General features: G+C 46.2%; 1 protein-coding gene across 1 annotated transcript in view; it reads right to left on the bottom strand.

The window, feature by feature from the left end:
- Positions 1-254: 254 nt before the first annotated feature.
- EZH1 (enhancer of zeste 1 polycomb repressive complex 2 subunit) overlaps positions 255-21,096 on the bottom strand; it is a 31,644-nt gene continuing 10,802 nt past the window's right edge. Inside the window, exons 2-21 of the mRNA XM_059998258.1 lie at positions 20,264-20,354; positions 19,531-19,651; positions 19,278-19,406; positions 18,279-18,398; positions 16,772-16,892; positions 14,850-15,026; positions 13,647-13,749; positions 13,023-13,186; positions 12,547-12,638; positions 10,121-10,301; positions 9,678-9,874; positions 7,830-7,921; positions 6,870-6,910; positions 6,264-6,389; positions 5,072-5,250; positions 4,484-4,579; positions 3,992-4,073; positions 3,450-3,530; positions 2,949-3,033; positions 255-2,665 (exon numbers count right to left, since the gene is read on the bottom strand). Coding sequence (XP_059854241.1) covers positions 2,605-2,665; positions 2,949-3,033; positions 3,450-3,530; positions 3,992-4,073; positions 4,484-4,579; positions 5,072-5,250; positions 6,264-6,389; positions 6,870-6,910; positions 7,830-7,921; positions 9,678-9,874; positions 10,121-10,301; positions 12,547-12,638; positions 13,023-13,186; positions 13,647-13,749; positions 14,850-15,026; positions 16,772-16,892; positions 18,279-18,398; positions 19,278-19,406; positions 19,531-19,647 — 2,244 coding nt within the window. The 5' untranslated portion in view covers positions 19,648-19,651; positions 20,264-20,354 and the 3' untranslated portion in view covers positions 255-2,604. The remainder of the gene's footprint in view (positions 2,666-2,948; positions 3,034-3,449; positions 3,531-3,991; positions 4,074-4,483; positions 4,580-5,071; positions 5,251-6,263; positions 6,390-6,869; positions 6,911-7,829; positions 7,922-9,677; positions 9,875-10,120; positions 10,302-12,546; positions 12,639-13,022; positions 13,187-13,646; positions 13,750-14,849; positions 15,027-16,771; positions 16,893-18,278; positions 18,399-19,277; positions 19,407-19,530; positions 19,652-20,263; positions 20,355-21,096) is intronic.

Raw genomic sequence — 21,096 nt, 5'->3', positions numbered from 1 at the left:
TAAGGCAGCTAATCTGACGGCTCCAGAAACTCTATGGGGAGCACTCAAAATCCTTGCATCACCTACTGGAAGCCTGCTTGCTTCTTGCCAACGCCCTACCCCAGATCTCCCCCAACCCCAGATCTCCGTGGACAAGCGGAGATCAGAATGCTACAGCTTCAGCCCGAGCTGCCCCTGTACCACCATCCCTGGATCCTTCCAGGGTCCATCCCTGGACCCCGAAGCACACAGTACACAACTTGCCAAAATGGATTCTACCACTTTATTCAGATAAGAGGTCACAAGCCACAGGACTTTAAAGTGCGTGAAATTCACTGGCAATAGAGCCGCACATATACCAGCCTCCCCCCGCCGGTCCCCACCACCTTGCTCCATCCGTCATTACATGTCTGAGGGGGAGGGGTTAAGACCCGTCATTCAAAGGTGGGGGACAGCAGGGGATAAGGACGGGAATGCTGGAGGAACAGCAGTAGTAGTGGTCTGACACTGGGGGAGGGGATCAACCACAGTGATTCTGTACACGGAGGGAAGGGTGGGGTCAGCCTAGCCTCTCAAAGGCTGGATGTAACTTTCCCCCCATCTTCTCCTTATAGCCAGCCCCCGGCATTTCAGACAGCCCTAACTCTTCCTCCTTCATCTGTCTCTGGTTTTTCCCTATAATTTATGAGTAATTTGGAGCCCACAGTCCAGCTAGAGGGTGTCCCCTGTACACAGTGCATACAGACCACAGCAGGTGTAGATTTCAGAATCATAGTGGGGGCTGGCCCAGTCTGGTGGAAAGAGGCTTCTGTCAGGAACTAGCTAGGCGTGTGCTCAGTGCTGGCTGCATGTGTGCCCACAAGTGCGGTGAGTGAGAGGATGTGAGTGTGTGTATGTGTGTGTGTGTGTGTGTGTGTGTGTGTGTGTGCACGCACGTGCGTGCGTGCACGTTCCACAAAAATCCCTAGGTGACAGTTTGGCCAGAGGGAACCCTACTCCTTGCTTCATGGGACAGCCAGTGGGGTTAGAGGAAGGGGGTGGTCAACACAGACTGGGGAAGAGAGGCTCTAATTCCCCAGAGAGAAGGGAGAAGCCTGCTCCCATACCTAACACTCCCTAGGCCAGTCTGTACCTGCCCATGTCTTTTTCCCCAGCACAATGCTCCTTGTTCCCTGCAGCTCAGCACCAGCTGTTGACACAGGGGCGGCTCTCAGAGCTGGCGCCATTCTCCCTCAGTTCTTCTGTTTCAAGGCAGCTCCTCCTGCCTCCACCATGACATAAGACAGAACTGAAGGAGAGTCTTCCACTGTCTCCTTCCCCCTCCTCCCTCAGGAACGAGATTTGGGCAGGGACCCCAGAGACCTCAGCTCAAACTCCACCTCAATCTATAGACCTTCTAAAGGAAATAAAGTGCTTTGCATGAATCCCAGAAAGAACGGCATCATGAACTGGCACAGGTGGCCGGCCTGCTTCTCGACACTTCAGATACCCTCTGCCGGTCTGCACCGCATGCGTGATGCCATCCCAAACACGTGCAATTTGGGAGCTCCTTGCCCACCTCCAAACACATACTGTCCTTTCCAACAGCAGGGGCTACAGACAGGAAAGTAATCAACCACTAACCTCCCCCCTCTCTAGTCCAGGCCTGCACCCCTGTACCCGGAAGAGAGGAGCAAGAGTGGCTCCCAGCCTCTAAGGGGAATGAAAGGCCTGAAGACAACTACATCTGCAGGGAACCAGAGCATCACACCCAGGCTGCAGACCCCCGCCCCCCACCCCCGTTCTTCAGTGGTGGCGTAATGCCTGCCTGCAGTCGCTAAGCCAGAACTTTGGAAGGGGCTGACAGGGCACTGGTACCTGCTCCCGGGAATCTGAAAACGTGTCTATCCATCTCCAGAGTACACAGAGAAGGTTTCTCAAAGCCTGCTGGGCCCCAAGCTTAGCAGTTTAATTACTGTCGTCAGGCTGGTTCTCACTCTCTGCCTGTGGAAGGATGGCACTCAGCTTTCCTTCTCCCAGCATTGAATATCTTTACTTAGAACCCACACTCTTTCAGTTTGAAGCCTGTCAGGAGGAAAGAGGTAGTAAGATGACCCATCTCCCCTCTGAGTTCGGTCTGTGCTGCCCGCCAGGCTCGCCTTTAACCCTGACCACTCATAAGCTCCAGGTACCAAACTTCACTTAGCCTGTCCTCTCCAGGTCTTAGGACCACAGAGAGATATGCTGGCAACCCAACTACAGAAGGACCCTTGATTTGGAAAGTTGGGGTAATGCTTGTTAGGAACCGTCCAAGTTAACTCCCGAGGCCCACAGCCTGGGTAGCTGATGAGAACTCAAGCGTAAGTCACCCGCCCCCAGCCTGTGCTCTCTTCCTCCGAGGCCTGAGGTCGGTCTCCCACTTGTGCAACTCTCTCCTGGGAGCTCAAGCCCTAGCTGCCTCTGTCTCCCCTCTCACTGAGACAGTTTTGTCCCCGCTGGACACAGCTGAGGCCTCACTACAGAGGGAGCGGGTAGGGGTTTCTCGGTGTGGGAGACACATAGTGCAGGAAACTGGGGCAGCAGTGGTGTGTGCATGAAAGCAGGACAGTGCCGCTACCATCAGTGCTGGCGAGGGGCCCAGGAGGCCTAAAGGACATCGGTCTCCCTCTCGATCCCCACGTACTTGAGGGCATCAGCTTGGCTGTACCTGTCCCAAAGCAGGAGGAGGAACCAGGTTACTAGCAAGGCTTTTGGGATTGAAAATAAGGAGTCCCCTCCCGTTTCACTTCCCCTCCCACTCCCTACCAGCAGCTTACAAGGCTCCCGCTTCTGAGGCGAGGCATCAGAGATCAGAACAAAGAAAAAGCCTTGCCCACCATGAGATCTTCTCCTTCATCCGTATCGCTCACCTTAAGCCCCCAAATCAGTTTCAACAGCCACCCCTTATACCTCTAGGGTCACTTCCCTAGGACTACTCCTGGCTGCCTCACCTGTAATCGAAGAAGAGCTCTTCACCAGCCTGAATCGCCCTCTTGGCGAAGATCCCAATCCGATGATCCCCATTCACCATGACCACTGAAACAGGATAAACCCAAGGCTAGATTTCTACTTAACTCCAAGTCAACAGTCAGCAGTGAGTCTGGGCTGATTTTCTCCAAATTCCCAGTGAAAACACACATGAAGTGGAGTTAGAAAGTACTCAATGAAGGTAGTTGTCTCTCTGCTTTTAGATCTGTTATTCTGGCCAGTGATGGGGAAAAAAATTATCTTTAAAAGACTCATGTTTTGGGGAAAATGTTTATAGTGTATCCAGTGAAAAAAGCAGATTGAAAAACTGAGAGAGAGAGGCTCAAAATGATACCAGACGTGAATCATGGTTATCTTTGGACACAGAAATAACTCAGCTGTGAAAAAACCTGAATAATGGATAGAAATCATAGTAAATGAAGCATCCACCTCCCACCCCACCTCCCAGGTTACCGGGAGCTCACCTTTGGCGTAACAGTTGGGGTTCACTGAATGGTTTGCAAATCGAATTTTGTTTCCTTTCCGGGTAGCGTCCACTACAAAATCTGTATAAAGTAAACCAAGGAAGACCATGAGCTCACCAGGCAACTCTACAGCTTCCTGAGCCTGAGTCTGAAATCAACTAAACTGTAACAGAAACAATACAATGCAGGGGGGCCTCTGAAGCCAGCACACCCACAGGAGCTAGAAACCAGCCTCGTGTGGAAGCGCTCCCCGTGGGTGCCCCTCTTCTTGCTGGAAGCACATACCTCCCCTCCCATCTACTGGGGAGGGAGATTTCTGAGGTGTAAGTGCTCGGTGCTCTGAATACAAACACAACCCGGAAATGGAGGTTCTCCCAAAGCCAGTGAACTATGGCTCATGGAGTCTCTGAGTTCAGTTTCACCGCTGTGCTCTGAGCATCTGCTGGAAGACTCAGAGCTGACCTGAACCTGTACTACGACCAGGGGAATGTGGTAGCGAGACCTGTCCGAGACCACCTGGGGATGCGAGAGAGCCTCCCTACCGTTGTTGAGGTTGAAGAGGAAGCTGGACATGTACTTGTCATAGACCTTCCCTCGTCGATCAGCCTCATCCTGAGAGATGAGCTGCAGAGACAGACAAGGAACAAACAGTGGGATGTGGCTGTCTGTTCAGGGCACCGCACCCCGCCTCTAGAAAGGGCTGGGAGGGGGCTTATTGAGGACCACGATGAGAATCGTCGGACGGACAGCTCGGCTTCTTTCCTCCCAATCCCCACCCACCCAGGCTGACCAGCACTAAGGTGGACCAGAGTCTCCTGCCCGCACCCCTTGAGTAGCCTGACTTGCCAAAAAGCCCAAGAAAGAGTGGTTTGTTTCAGGACTGCAAACCGTTCTGTGGCATCCCCCGAGAGGCCACATGAGAACTCAGCTGAGTTATTTAGAGATTAATTCACAGAAGTCTGGCCCACAGAAAATCAGGGTTTCTCATCAGTATCTCCCCAGATAAGAATGTGGGCCAAACCGATAGCACTCACCTCACCACAGTATTCAGAAATGAATTCGTTCTTCTGCACAGACTCCTTAATGAAGGTACCCCATCCGGCCACATCTGAGGGGGCCAGCAGCAGGTGCTGGGGAAGAGGGAGTCAAGCCTCAGGCTACAGGGCGTGTGCGAGCCAGTGGGGGATGTGTGCTGGACGTGCATGTGTGCTGCGGGGAGCAGGGTGCAAAGAGCTAGTAACTGTAAGAGGATCTGAAAACAGAAAAGGCTCTAAGCCATTGTGTTCCGGTGGGAGGTGGTGAAAGGAGATATGACACCCCTTCCTCTAGCCCTGGGGACCTCCTGGGCCTGAGCCCATGGAACTCACTGTGGGTGTCCAGTAAAAACAGACAATGTCAACGACATGGCCCTCCTCTCTGCTCCTCTCAGCCTGGCCAGGTCAGGGGATCATTTTTCTAATCCCTCAAGGGGACCAAACACTTGATTAACTCAGAAAGCGTGTGTCTGTTAGGATTTACCGACACTGGTGGACAAACTGCCTAAGGAACCAGTAGAAAGGGGCCACTCGGACCGTCGGTCCTTCCCACTCCATCTGGCCCCGAGTCCTGGGAAAAGCCCTCACCTTCTTGAGGCCACGCTGGATGCTGCAGTTCTTACAGGAGACCACCTTGCAGTCCCAGTGCTCCGAGGCCCCACAGGTGAGACACAGGTCGGGGTCGCACTCTCGCACCGCCAGGTAGCACGGGCACTGCTTGGTGTTGCACTGGGTCTTGCAGCGACAGCCGGGAAAGCGATTCTGACCTGTGCAGGGTGCAGGCGAGGGTAGAGAGAGAAGCAGCCTAGTGCTGGGGCTCGGGTTTGACTCAAGGGACAGCAGGGAAGTCCATGTTAGGGGTTCAAGGGTATGTGGCAACAGAGGAGAGAAGCTGCCTTCCCAATAATCACATACTCAAGTGTTTTTCAGAGAAAATGGAGTGCCTACCAACATTCCTGCCTGAAAGTCAGAAAAGCAGCTTTGACTCTGGAGGTGTGTTTCCTAGAGATTCCCTAACAATGCTCTCCCCTGCTTTGTTAGTAGAATTTGGAAGGGAGGTGGAGAGTGCCCCAGAGAAGAAGAAATCAGTGCTTTTCGCTGGTAAATCCTCACTACCAAAACAAGAATCATTTTCAGAATGCATCCGTTCTATCATCCTCCTCCACTCCTCCCAGCATGAACACCCATCCCTCCACCGTGGTTAAGATGGATATCTGCTCTGGGTTAGGAGGCGCTTCCAGCACAACTGCCTGGGCACCAAGGTCTGCAAGCTCTGGGGGCTGCCTTCATACTGCTCAGCCTTGAGTGGAGGAGGGCACGCGGGGATGAGACGTGAGAGAGAAGCACTCTGAGCCTCTGTTCCACGCTCTGCTGACATCCAGACTGACCTGATGCTAAAACTCCAGATATGAGACTAAAACAGACACACACAGAATTGTAGCCTGTATACATTGTAAAACAATATCCTGGATAGGGAGGCTGTGTTTTTGCACTTTAAGGAAAAAGATTCCCCTGTTTCTTAATGCTGCCCTGAAAGGTGAAGCTGGAAAAGCAGCTGATTTCTGTGTAATTGTTGCTTTTAAAATCATACACATCAGGGTTTTAAAAAAATGGTTCTTCCAGATCTTAAGTATCTTGTTTTCCCTGGAGAATGCTTCAAACACAGCAAGGAGAATATGACAAGGCCCGTAAGCAGCAAAGGGCCTGGGGGGTGGGGGCCGGAGCGGAGGGAAACCTAGGATGCTGAGGCCGACTACTGCAGCAAACGGAGAACTCTTACAGTCAGGGTTGCACTGGCAGAACTTCTCACAGAAATTCTGAGTCATGATGCAGGGGCAGGTGCTGTCACAGGGCCGGTCTGGGTGGTCACAGGGCTGGTAGTTGTACACTTGGGTGGAGGAGTTATCTAGGAGAGAAAAGAACAGACAGGACACTGCTGTGCCCACACTCCCAAGCTGCCCTCCCTCCCAAGGGTCCAGTTGCCCCCGTTCAAAGGAGGCTTGTTCTGATCATAACCTTGGACACACATTTAGCACCTGAAGTGAGAAGCAATCACAGGTGATGGTTCATAAGCTACAGTGGTGTGATTTGCTTTGTGGGGAGAGTGTGGAAATGGTCCAATCACAGGGCAGCTATTTTAAACACTAAACGAAGCCTAAATCCTGGCAAATGGCCCATGATGAAAGTCAGAGACCACAGGCCTGTGACTCTACCTCCTAAGAGGTCTTCTCGGCTGCAGTGAGGGGCTGAGCTCTTCTCAGCTGCTGCAGAGGGACCTGCAATGTGTGCGGAGGCCGTGCCGGGTCAACAAGTGCAGCCATGGGTGGGGCAGCGGGAGGGGCGGCCACAGGCTGCAACCTGAGCGGATCACCCTGGTGGAACTTACCTTTCTTCAGCTGAATTTTCCTGCAGTGAGCAGCCCACAGCCTGCAAGAGATGGTACAGCTCAGGGTCATGGCCCTGGGGAACTCTGCAGATTCGGGTAAGTGATAACATGACCTGCTCTGAGGGACTGCTGTCTGATGACTGGGGATCCTCCCCAAATCCCTTCACAGGAGGCCTGGACGTTGGTCCATGGAAGCTGGAGTCCATCCTACCTGCAGCTGGCCTATGCCTCAGGATTTAGACCTGAACAACACCCCTCTCAATAAACAAACATACGTAAAAGAACAAAAACCAGATGCAAAACAAAACCCAACCCTCTACGTCTATTAAAATGCTATCATTTCTCCCCGTCTCCTCTCCCCTGCCCTCCCTCTCTTTGGGGAGGTGGAGATGTGGGGGCATTTCAGGACGGGGAGGTTGAAAGGGAGAAGACACAGGGATTTCCTTCTACATCTAGAACTGGTGTCAGTTCCTTGGGGAATAAAGCCAGACAGAGTGTCGGACACACACACAAAACCAAAAGACAAAAAAAGACTTCCAACCCTAAGCAAAGACTAGCTAGAAGGCAGTGTTGTTATGCAACTTAGAAAAACAACACAAATGCCAAAAACAAAAAAACCAAAGACAAAAAAAAACTCTGGTCAGAGCTGAGAAGTGGGCACAGTGGTAACTAACAGCCCAGTGAGAATAAATGGCGGAGTGGAGCCACGAGGCTAGCTCACGTCCTACTGGCCGGGAGCTTAGACGGAAAACCAGTTATTTCATGGTCCACAGCATCGAGGGACAAGGGAAGGGCTGGTCCAAGGCACAGACCCACAGGGAGCACTGAGAAGGCTGGCCCCCCGCTGGGTGATGCTGAACCGATGGGCAGTGGCTGAAGAGGGAGGCAGCAGGGAAGTCCTAGGGGAGGTCAGAGCACAGGGACAGCCCGGCCATAGAAAGCCCTCTGTCCGACCCTTGCCTGTGCTTTCTCTTCTTCTTCTGTGAGGGGTTCATGAGCTCATCTGTTGGCAGCTTCAGGATAAGTGATTCTTTGACTGCGAACTGGAAGACCTGGAAGAGAAATCCAACAGGACCTGTCACTTCTCCTTGAGCTGAGTGGTCAGATAAGTGACCCAGCCAGGTGCTGGGCTCGGGAGAGTTCTGGAGAGCGCACAGGCCGATGCCTGAGCATCTTCAGTAGGGAGAGGTAGAGTGGCCCTGGGACATTGGGTTACTGGCTCTGAAGTTAATTCTTAAGTGTTTATCCTGATTCGAGAAGGAGAAATACTGAGTACAGGTACAGTTTTCCCGGTCAGTAGCTTTCATCTACTGCTCTGCCTACCAAGCCCTGAGTGGGCCGATTCTTACCAACAGTATCTGCCTCTTCTTAGGAAGGGCAGCACCGTGTACCTTGTGTGACTGAGTCTGACGTGACCAGAGGTACCACCCGGCTAAGCACTAGCTCCCTCTGTTGGCGTAAAGATGTCAGAGCCTTGACTATTTCAGTAGGACAGCATTTCAGGAAGGCTGGTTCCCGTTCAACGTGCTGCTTCCCTTAGAGCGTTCGTTTTCAGCTTTTTCTTCTCCTTTTTGGTTATAGGCCCTCTTGAGATTCCGTGAAAACTATGAATCTTCTTCTCGGGAAAATACACACAAAAATGGTTTTGCACACATTTCTGCAGATTTTTAGGTCAAGAAAACCTGTGCCTTGGGGAAATAGATGTGAGCTCCAAAATGAAAGCAAACGGCGCTTCAGCTCACGGTTCTATTTGTTCTAAGTAGAGGGAGCATGAAGAACACGTCACAGAGACACTTTCAGAAGGTAGGGAGCTACGCGAGCAGGGCTCAAGCTCTGGTGTTCCTCTCTCTTTGGACAGTTTGGCCCTAACACCTGACTCCCTGTCCCTGTGCTTCAGTCTGTCTTCTCAGCGCAGGCTTTTCCTGCCTCCAGAGTATCAGCAGCTGCTATCAGATTGCGATTCTACAGATGATCTGAGTGAGATGGGCAAGTTCCAGGCCCAGCTCTCAGGGGTCCTATTTAGAAAATCTGATGATTCCACATTTGAAGAATACAGCAACTGAGAAGACTGATGGGTGGGGTGGGGTGGGGGCAGTGGCAGCTGCAGCTACAGAAGCAGGAGCAGCAGTGGAAATGCAAGATAAGAAGATCCCCAGAAAGACCCAGGAGTCCCTTCTAGGAAATGGGTCCACATTTAGAAAGAAAGGCAGGAACCAAAAAAAAAAAAAAGCTGAAGAGGGTAGAAACATCCAGAAGAGGTAGAGAGTGGCTAGAGACAGAAATAAGAATTCAGCAAGGAGAGCAGATCCCCAAACCTTGCTAGGCCTGGCATTCGCAGGAGGCCCCATGTTTGGGGCACCCACCTCATGGCCCAGAAGCACAGGCTCATGAAGGACTGAGCCTTAGAAAGCTTTTGTCCAGACAGGCAGCCTTACAAAATGGCAAAAAGGGGACTTCCCTGGTGTCGCAGTGGTTAAGAATCCACTTGCCAATGCAGGGGACACAGGTTCGATCCCTGGTCCAGGAAGATCCCACATGCCGCAGAGCAACTAAGACCGTGCGCCGCAACTACTGAGCCTGTGCTCTAGAGCCCATGAGCCACAAACCGCTGAGCCCACACGCCACAACTACTGAAGCCCGCACACCGAGAGCCCATGCTCCGCAACAAGAGAAGCTACTGCAGTGAGAAGCCCGCGCACCACAACAAGAGAAAGTCCGCACGCAGCAACGAAGACCCAAGGCAGCCAAAAAAAAAAGGCAAAAGGGCCACCAGAGTAGCAACTTGTTCTTGTTCCTTTCAGACAGTACCTGTTTGCACGTCTTAGTCCCCAGAAGCCTGGCTATTGAACAGAAGTTGTTGAAGTAGGTGCCGTGAAAGACTCGAAAAAGAGATTCTTCAGCCCCGGTCCACTCCACAGGCTCCGAGGGTGCTTCCACTACACAGAGCTGAGGTGGGGCCGGACTAGCCTTCTGTTTCGTGGGGGTCTGACAGCGAGAGTTAGCCTCTAAGAAAGGAAGAAATAAGAGAAACAGAAGAAGGTGGAGTGCAGTTGTCAGCAGTGGTGCGCCACAGACTCAGTACTTCATTCTAAAGGCAGAATCGTTAGAAACAAAAATGTTCCCTGTCCTTACTGCTTACAGGTGAACATGTGGAAAGAATGAACAATTTTATGGTAGTGATGTTAGGTGTTAGGCAATGATCCTGGGTTTACCTTGTGTGGAAAGAAGAGATCATTTTCTGTTCACTGTACCTGAAGAACTGGAGGCCCAGTCATTGCCAGTGTCCCTGTCACTGTCCCCTTCTTTGGTCTCAGCCACAGCAGAGGCTGAAGTGTTGGAACAGGAAGCACTGACCACGTGGTGCCTTCGCCGGCGACGCCCGGAGCACTTGGAGCGAGGGTTGTGGAGCATGGCATACTCCTTTGCTCCTTCCTGCAATGGCCGTGTCACAGTTAGGAAACAGAACCAGGCCCAGAGCCACCACGTTGTTCCCGTCATCACAAACTATCTTCAATATCTGGGCTTACTTACAACAATGCTTTTTCTTTTTCTTTCTTTTCTCTGTACCACATAAGTATGACCACATGATAGTTTCTTAACATTCTAAAGCTTACAAACTTATACCTCTTCACAAAAGAGCTGCCCTATAAAATAATCTTTAGAAAGATATAATCAATGCATCTATGCATCTTCAACTGTCTGGTGAGTTGTATCTTACGTTCATTTGCATGCTAGCTGTCTGGAATTTGAGAACACATTCTCCTGTAGATGAGAAAATGAGGTTCAGGGACTTCCCTGGTGGTGCAGTGGCTGAGAATCCGCCTGCCAATGCAGGGGATACGGGTTCGATCCCTGGTCCGGGAAGATCTCACATGCCGCGGAGCAACTAAGCCCATGCGCCACAACTATTGAGCCCACGTGCCGCAAATACTGAAGCCCGTGCTCTTTAGGGCCCACATGCCACAACTACTGAAGCCCGTGCCGAGCCCATGCTCTGCAACAAGGGAAGCCACCACAATGAGAAGCTTGGGCACTGCAGCAAAGAAGAGTAGCCCCCGCTCGCCGCAACTAGAGAAAAGCCCGCGCGCAGCAACAAAGACCCAAAGCAGCCAAAAAAAAAAAAGAAAAGAAAGAAAGAAAATGAGGTTCAGAGAGGGGAAGGGACCTGCTGAGAGCATGTAGTTAGTATTCCAGAGTAGGTACAGAATCAGGGCTCTTGGTCTCCAGGCCTGACTCTTCTTTACATTTAACCACACGGTCTCTGTTTCAATAAGAAAACGTATAATCCCTGAATTTGTATAATATTCCTACTTAATTTTGGAACTTCCCTCCAAGTCAGTATTTTAAACTTGGAAGAATACTGTTTTGTTACTTTATAGCTACGTTTATTGTGGGGTTTTGTTTTGTTTTGTTTTAAAGACCAAATAACATCATTCAGCTTGATCATCTGTCTTCTCACCAGACTTGGTTTCCAAAGATTTCTAGCTGTTTCTGAAAACTAAATCTACAAGTAAAGGATAAAGGTTTACCATTACTAAGGATATTCAGAAGGCCCTAAAAGAAATTCCAAGAGAGAAGTTTTGAATTTAATTGAATCTGATATTAAGGGCCTATGCTACGATGTGCCATACACAAGATTCCAGGAAAACTACTGTGGAGAGGGCAATGTCCTTCTGAGTTATATAAATGCTGGTATGTTGACATAACATGGTGTTAAAAACAAAAAGGCATGGACTGTGGAGTTAGACCAGAGCTTGAGTTTCCTCACTGCCACACCACTGACATAGTAACAATCTTGAGGCAAAATATGTAACTTTTATAACCTACAGTTCCTCCACCTCGAGATGTTGTTATAAGCATGAAAATAATATATGTTAAGGGCCAGCCTACTGCTTGACACGTAGGAAAGCGTTAATACATATTACGGAAAAAATAAATCAGACAAAGTCTATTTATTCTTTTGCTTACCATATGGCACATTTTCCAGATTTTTATCCAGTGAAACGCTCTACCATCTTCCTTCTATTATCCCACTAAAGATGGTCCCAGAGGCACTTGGCTGTATAACCTCATTTTATTTGGTAGCAGAAATTTTATCAAGGTATTTTATTCTTTACCTAAGCTCACCCTGTTGTGTAGAAAGCAGAACTGTGTCTTTGGCAAGTCCAACTGAACCTATTCCCTTCGAGCTCTCAGTGTACCGCCTCCCCACATGAATGCAGGAGACTTTATGCCGCTGCATGAGGTCTGTCCATCGGGGAAGGGTCCATCTGGTTGATTAACTCACATAAGACATCAGCACCTTCACGTGTTATTCCTCCTACATTTATATGCATTTAAAGGGAGACAGCAAAGAAAATGGTGTCTCACACACACATACAGCTCCAGTTCAAACAACACAGTTTCAGACTCTGAAATCTGAGTAGCTGATATTTAGAGCGAGAAGGCCTTCAATGTTCTTCAAACCTCGCTCCACAAGACTAACTTCACAGTCCTACTGCTGCAGTAACTGGGAGCTCCTTAAGAGCAGAAGCCATGTTTCATCTGTACTGTGTGACCCCCAGGGTGCTGTGTACCAGCTCACTTGGTTTGTGTTTCTGGGGTAGAAAGCCCAAGGACCATTTCCTGTTCAGTTTTCAACAAAGTTTAACGATGGCAGAACAGCTTAAAAACGTACCAGCAAAAGGAAGCAGTCTGTGCCACATGGTTCTGGCTCAATCTTGATTTCTTTGTTCTTGCGTTTATATACATTAGGGGTGGCATGAAAAGCTGGAAAACACAAAACTGTCCTGTTGCCAATGGTTCATCCACTTGACAGGAGGGGGAGGAACAAAATTGAATTAGGGAGCTACTGCAGGAGAATTTAAATATAAACAGCTATCATCAAGGTGCACAAAACCAAATCATTTCTGACATCAACACACTTCTTCCAAAGCTAGGGGGTACTCGGGGACAACTGTGTTGCTGGTTATTCTGTCCTGACCATGCAAAGCACACTGCACTATAACTGAACAAGAGAAAATAGAATGGGCCCTTTGTAAAACCATCATCAGACCAGAAGCCGGGAACTCTATCGGATAAACTGAAATGAAGAGAAGGAAATGGTGGCTGGGGATGGAAAACAGGAGAGCATTTCAGGGTCGCCCCACTCACGGTGAAGGAAGCAGTCGTATTTAAAGCAGCGCCGGCAGAAGAGCGTGTGGAAGGAGTGCAGGGACTGCTCCCGCTGCACGGACTTAGCATTGGGGCCATCGATGTTGGGTGTGCACTGAGGGGGCAGTGCATTGGGGTCTGACATCTCTGTGAGCTCTCGATACCTAGTTAAGAAAAGAGAGGTGAGAGTTCCTTCCAAGGGAATGTTTGCACTGAGAAAATGCACACTGAGTAGTGACAGTCATCGCGAATGGTCTGCCAAGGGAGAATGGGCGTTTTTTTATAGGTCTTGATGTATAACCAAGTGGGTTCACCACTGTAATTATGCTGGGCTCGGCGTGTGTCTGAAAGTAAAGGGAGGCAAAGATTTGATAAATATGGTGCTGGAGTAACTCTCCAGAAAAGTGGCAAAATCTTTAAACTTCTCTGCCCAGACTTACTTAAAAGCCAGCAAATGATGTCCCTTAATATGGGAATGGGCATTCAGAGATAATCAGAAGTGTAGGCCAATCATAATGCACTTACCAGAAATGGGGCTTTTTACGAACCAAAAACAAGCTTGTATGAAAGCTTCCCCCCGCCCCCCGGTGCTCTACATGGCCTGCAGGGGGCAGCGTTCCCTACCTCTCCTTCATGTCATCTGGGACACCATTTTCAGGGAACATTGAGGCAATCGCACTGAAGATCATGTCATTTGGGAACTGTTTCTTGGAACTCTTTTTGTTGCCTGAATTAGAAAGACAAAAAGTTCCTGCGTGCCATAATCAGAATATGCAAACAAAGCTATTCGATCGTTTCTCCTTTTGTCACGGCATTTTGATTAGAGCTGCTCTGTTAACCTAACCATTGACGGTTTAGGAATACATGAAGAAGGTCAATGCTACCTGGACCTATCTAATAGGCCACCAGTAAATAAGGAAATCAGATTCATCTACATGTTAACAACAAAATCCACAGTCCAGGGGAATTCCCTGGCGCTCCAGTGGTTAGGACTCTGAGCTTTCACTGCCGAGGGCCTGGTCGGGGAACTAATATCCCACAAACTGTGTGGTGTGGCCAAAAAAAAAAATCCACAGTCCCAGACAGAATCTGGAGGTGAAAACAGAAGTTTTTATGGAGAGACCTGAGTGCAGAAGGACCCCACCATAATATTGATGCTGAAAAACAAGATAGATACTATAACTTCGTTATAACAAGAGAGAGAGACTATGTGTCTAGACATATAGTATAATTAGATAACATAAAGTATAATTAAATGTGAAATTAATTAAGTAATTAAATATTGACTAACATGGGAAAATGCTCATGATGTATAAGATTAAATAAATAAGGGGTATAAAATTATGTATGGGTATACACACATATGTGGCGTGACACCAATTTCACATACCACATATGTATGTTAATTTACATATGTACTTTTTAAAAATTGAGGTATAATTGATATATAATATTGTACCCATTTTAGGTGTACATATGTATATTTATATATATACATTTTTTAAGTCTAGAAGGAAATATGAATACTGGTTATTTCTAGGCAGCAGCACAACAGGGTAATTTTATTTTCTTCTTTATAATTTTCCGTATATTCCAAAGACACTATTTTTATAATTAGAAATGCACAATGATTACTGTCTAAGTTCTCCTACTTTCTTCTTCAGCTAGATCACAGCTATCTTAAACCATTAGTCAGTGAGCACATTTTCCTTTTAAGTGGACCAATGAGAAGCACCAACAGACTTTAATAAGCAATAAACTTCTGTTTTTGCCTTCCTCCCTCTCACTGTCACTTTCACGGTGGAATTGGGAAGTCGCGCTATTCACCTTCAATAGCATGTCGTTTTCTCTTTCTTGTTACTGGCAGATCCTCTTTGCTGTCATCTTGCTTTCCATCTGAGGTGTCGTTGTGCCCTTCTTCCTCCTCATCGGAGTATTGATTCAGAGCATCTACCAACTCCAAGAAAACAGCATCACTAATCAGGACAGACCCGGGAATCATCTCTGAAATATAAGATTTAGACGGATGAGCAGTGGTCATTTTATAGTCCATTAGTCCTCCTAGGAAGATTGTCCTGTGTTCACTCCTGAGACCCAGATAGATAATATATGTACATTTTTATGTGGACAACAAGGGAATTACAATAATTGGATTGGCTCATACAACTGCAACAGTTCAGCTGGCTAGAGTGGGAAATCCAGTTATGGGCTTTCTTTTTACTGGGGTCTTCACTTCCTCAGTAATATCAACCTGTATTTATGGTCCAAAATATCACAAAAGTGTTCCAACAATACAAATGGGACAGAGGAAGATGATAAAATGAAAATGTACTTGGTTTTGCTGCTGATGGGTCAGTAATGACTTCTTTGAATCAAAAGATAGCATACTTGTTTAAAAAATCATACTATCAGTATATGGGGTTATACTACAACCTAGGATAAAGCCTCTGAACACTAGGGGGCACTGTGTATAAATAATGCATTTCAACAGCATCACAGTAGCACCCACAATTGTCAAAAGATCAGGTGAGGCTATTGGTTTGCGAGTCCACGGAGAGTCTCTCCCTATCTCCCCTTCGTACACACTAACGCCTTTTCTAGAACTACAACTAAATACAAGTGACTTGCTTTTGAAATCGTATACAAGCCACTGTGTCCCTGTCCTCTGAAGTAAAAGGCTTTTGCTTTAGTCTCCCAGGTCTTCCCTGAGTCACCAAAAGACTGGCTCAAGAGGTAACGATTAGGAAATGTGAAGATGCAGAAACAAAGAACAGCTGTTGGGCCAGGAAACCGGTAACAGTTTAGACTATAAACCTACAACGTAGGAGAACCACTGTAGTCCCAGTTCCCCGAAAGATACAGATACAGGCCTGACACATGTTCCTAAGTTGTCTTACAAAACGCAGACCCCCACCAGAGGAAAACTGCTGACCACAAGTATGCAGACCCTAGACTGGTTGAAACAGGAAAGTTGATGATGCTTGAAATTTCACCCTGATGCCAACCAATCCAAGCATTGGGCACAAGCGGATCATGCGCCCTGCGGCCCCCTTCCTCACACTGCCTTTAAAACCCCTTCCGTGAAAGTCTTCAGGGAGTTCCGGTCCTTTGGGCATGGCCTGTCTTTTCTCCTTGCTTGGCACCCTACAATAAATGCCGTACTTTCCTTCACCCCAACCTGGTGTCAGAAGATGGGCTTTACTATACGTGGACAAGCAGACCCAAGTTTGGTTTGGTAACACTTTTAGGAAAGTCAGAATATTATAACCAACTTCTGGGAGATCCAGGGGGTATCTGGATCTAAGAAGAGAGGTTATACTCATTGCCAGTCTCACAGAAAGGGAAACAAAGAACAAAACAGCCTTGGATGGATTTATGGAAAACTCCTAAGATCAAACTTATTTGTTCACTAAACTTTCTCTCTAGCCACTGATTACTTTTATGTCCCATCTCCTTTTTTTGGCCATGCCACGTGGCTTGCGGGATCTTAGTTCCCCAACCAGGGATTGAACCCGGGTCCCTGGCAGTGAGAGCTCAGAGTCCTAACCACTGGACCATCAGGGAATTCCCCCAACTCCTTTTAAAATTGAACAGGGGTGTTGGTAATATAAAATGTTTACTCCCAGCCACGTGGTGACATTGAAATATTCTTCAGTGTATCCACCATGAGGCAGCAGATAAAAGCAAGACAATGCTGCATCAGATAAGAGGCACCATCCTAACAAAGTCCAGGAGCCCAGCGCCACTACCTTCTTCACCGTGCACTTTGCCATCGTAGTTATTGATCAGCTCCTCAATGAAAGTCTCATCTTCTTCTTTCACCTCATCTCCCATGTAGGGAATATTGCACAAAACTGTCTCATCTTCTACCTGAAATCAAAGCAGATGTGATTCATTCCATGAATCCACGGTGAAGCTCCTCTTTCCTGTTTAAAGGAACCTTTGCCAAGCCTTTTTTGCTGCTTTGAAGCCCCTGAAAATGCCTTTGGTTACAAAGTTAACTACATTTTAAAGACTGGCCATTTTGTTTTGCCAACAAAACCTCAAATGGAAGGGGGTAATGCTACTCTTGGAAGAAAAAAAGAAGTCAGTTTTACTATTGGAGAATATTAACTACCAAATGTTAAGCTGGATATTAACAATGATATTTTCACCAACATCTAGAATGTGACAGCACATTTCTTTTTCACAGTGATTCCATCTATTACGTCATTTGATCCACTAAACATCATTGTGAAATAGGTACAAATATCACATAAACAACAGCCTAAAAGGTCTTCAATTCTAATTCTTCTCATAAGTGGAGAGACAGATGAAAGGAAGGCTTCCAAGAGTATAATCTGCAGTATAACTGGAATGTTTATAACAGAAACTGGCAACCATAAAGTATTTGTATATTCTATTATATAGACTAAGACTAACCTCGGATTAACATAATAAAAAATTATGATTACAATTCAAATTACTCACACTCAGTGGGAATCTAAAGTCAATTGCAGTACAAGCTATGTATATTTTCTGGCAATAAACAATACTAATGGATCATTTTTATTTTATTTTATCTTATTTTATTTTTTGGTTCAGCAGAGAACGGTCATTCTTAGTTCTCCAACTATCAGGTAAAATTACTCTGAAGTTTTCTTCTAAGAGATGATTTCCTTCTGTAAACCTATACCCTATTCCAGTCAGCAGAACTGCTATCTGTCACCAGGCATGATAAGCGATTGCCATGATATTTAGAGAGGACTGATTATCAGAACCACAAATAATCCTAGTGGGAGTCAGCATAAAGGCGCAGATGAAAGGACTGTAGATCCATGTGCACCTCTGTTATCTTAGTCGCTTTCATAGCATCTTGCCTTTAGGGGATTAGGAAAGGATTGCTCCATCAGCAGGGAGTTGTCAACCTGCTGAAAGAAGTGTCTGATTTAGACTGCATTTAACTGCACATAATGTTATAAAATTGGGCCAAGGTAGTAAAGGAAAATTGGACTCTTGCCCAGTCTCTTTCATTCAAAAAAGAACCAGCATCAATTCTGAGGTACACTTCAGAGAGCACAAAATCTAACAAGTTAGAACAGCTTGCAATATGTGTTTTTCAGAGTCAATAAATTACAAAAACATTCTGCTCTGCAGGTCCAAGCTTTGTTAAGTATATTCTGACAATATTTACCCTGAGAGGAGTGCCAGCATATCAACATTAAAAAAAAAAAATCATTAAGTTTAAACAATCACCACGGTACTTTCAATACGTACCATAAAGTTCTGCTGGAGAGGCGACCAGGAATACATGATGGGAACCAACGCAACTGTGTTCAGAGACCTCATTAACATATGCTGGCTTGCAAATCCCGGGAAAATGCTCTCTATGGTACACTGAAATATAAGAAATGACATGGAAAGGGAAGGGCAAGCACACAGCCCAAGAGAGAATTGGAGTTTCCTTCCAACATGATCCCAGTAGCCTTCTACTTCTTACAAATTAATAAGCTGAGGGTTTTGTAACAATCAGCTCCTAAAAGGAACAACTCAGGTGTAAACCTGTGGGAAGCAGGAACTGTCTCTCATCCACCTGTGCATCCTCTACAGAGTCCAGCACAGTGCCTCCCACACTCAACTGATGTTTATCTCAATCTAAAACTGTTGGTCTCCTTGGGCTGGACCCAACAGCAAAGGGCCTCTGAGAGTCCTGGGAGATAAGGAGGAAGATAAGGAAGTTTTCCTGAAGACCTAAACTTTAAGACAGTGGACATCAACTTAGCTGCATAGCTTGATGGGGACAGTACAGGGGGAAGCAAAGTAGTAGAGAGATTACAGTCACATTCTGCTTTGGGAAAGAAAGTTGTTCTCAATAAACTATCTGCTTTTTATATTTAAAAAATATTATCTCTATAAGAAACTAGGATGATTTTTTAGTTTAGAGAAAGGGATGTCCCTTTGATCAATATACTCCTATCCATTATCCACGGCATTCCTTTCCCAATTTCAAAGTAGTGGAGGTGCCAAACAAGACACAAAAAAGGCTGCTTTGAAGCTTGTACACAGAGCCCAGGATGGTAGACAGTAAACGTCTTATTTTTCTATGAAAAACTCATGATTATACTCATTAACTGAGGAGAACAATTACCATCCCAGTTATTCAAAGATGACTACAGTAGCTGTATCCATTATCCTTATTTTCTAATATCACAAATACAGAAAAAAACCCTTAAGTTCAAGGAAGAGAGGAAGGCTGAGCTTAGACACTGGAAGTACCTTTTTGAGAAAAGGATGCCCACTCACAGGCTTCATCAACTGAACAGGTTGGACACGAAGCTTCTTCCATTCTTCATTGAGGATCTGGGTTTTTTCCTGAACTTTTGCAAAATTTGCTACATACAGAGCCTAGCAGAGCCAAAGAAAAAACTGTTAGGATTTCAAGAGAAGACTAAGAAAAAAGAAATCCAACCCCTCCATATTGGATCAATATTTTAAATTACATAACCTTTCAGTTAAGAAGTATTTTTACCTTTGCACCCATATTCGCCTGAAGCCGTTTAAGTTGCCGAAGTCGCATGTATTCAGATTTAACTTTCCTCTTCCAGTAAGTGATACATTTGGAAGTTGGGGGGTTTGGTATATCCATTTTGCTGTAATCAAAGAGAGGCAGAGATGACAAATAGCATTCAACTGCCTGGAAATGAAGCATTCCACAAATTCAAATAAACATGGTCAATTATGCTTTCATTCCCGTTACGTTTAGTCATAAAAACGTAAGCTTAAAGAACCCAAATCTATGAGTTCAACAGAAACTTCCAATTAAGAAAAGATTTCATACCAGCAATTTCTGGTCTGATTACCCACAAGCTTAGCCTCTGTCCTCCTGTGGTACCTTGTTTTTAATTTAGCTCTCAAGAAGTTCTTTCACAGATATTTAGGAACTTGGATTACTTGGAAATTTGGAAGTCTACCCACTACCTTATTAAGAGAAATGTTTAGCAAGAACTAAGTTAATATCAAAGAGCTTCGTGGAAAGATCCACCCACAGGATAAAACTACACCCGCCAAACTGCCTAAATCTACCACATGCCTAGCAATAAAGGTCAGATATGACAACAGCATAATCTTATCTCCAAATCAAGACACATGGAAATATAACATTGCAAATCAAATAACATTGCAAATCACTTTTTTGGGGGGGCAGTGTTTGAATTAAGGTTCACAGTTTTAAAGAAGTACTTATTGTACCACACTCTACCTACCTCGTAGAATGCAGGGCAAAGGGTATAGTTTTACAGGTGTCTTCTGTTCTTCAGAGGAATGGCAAGACACAAAGGCCAAACAAATGTTCAGCTTTTCAAAAGAGAACAGACAGTGGTTTCAAGTCAGTGGAGCATGTTTAGACCCTGATTCCCTCAGTAGGATGCTCCCTAAGAACTATGAAGACTTTGAGGTCTCTGCTACCACTATATCTGCATATAAGTCAGGTCCTAATAATACTTGATGCCATTTGAGAAGTGTGCTTTATTTTATTGAATTCTATCCTTCCAGTCATACATACAAATATATTCTCACAATTACCAAGTGTGCTTTTCTGCACCAATTTCTAGGCTCAGCCAGCAGGTCCAAAAATTAATATTTTAGAGAAAGAACAAATATTAAGTGCATGTAAAAATTCAATAAAATCTGCAAGGTTATGTTTTCATTCTACATCAACTACTTAGGTTTCCTGGAGAACGAAGCCTATTTATTTCACCTAACATTCTACATTTCTAAAAACATTACAAGGAGCTATGAAGAGCCAAAATTTGAAACAGAAACTAAAGTTTAGAAGCATTTTATTTATTTATTTGTCTGCATCGTGCGGCATGTGGGATCTTAGTTCCCCGACCAGGGATCGAACTTGTGTCCCTTGCAGCGGAAGTGCAGAGGTTTAACCACTGGACCGCCAGGGAAGTCCCCTAGAAGCATTTTTAAATTACCTGTTTTCACCCATAAGAAATGACAGCACAGACAAGAAAACAGCAAAATTTAACCCACTGTCACACATATGCCACCACCAGATCATAATTATATCTCATGCTACTGGACTTCA

This window comes from Delphinus delphis, chromosome 19, assembly GCF_949987515.2.
Source record: "Delphinus delphis chromosome 19, mDelDel1.2, whole genome shotgun sequence".
Taxonomy (NCBI): domain Eukaryota; kingdom Metazoa; phylum Chordata; class Mammalia; order Artiodactyla; family Delphinidae; genus Delphinus; species Delphinus delphis.
This window is presented reverse-complemented; position numbering and strand designations above follow the sequence as displayed.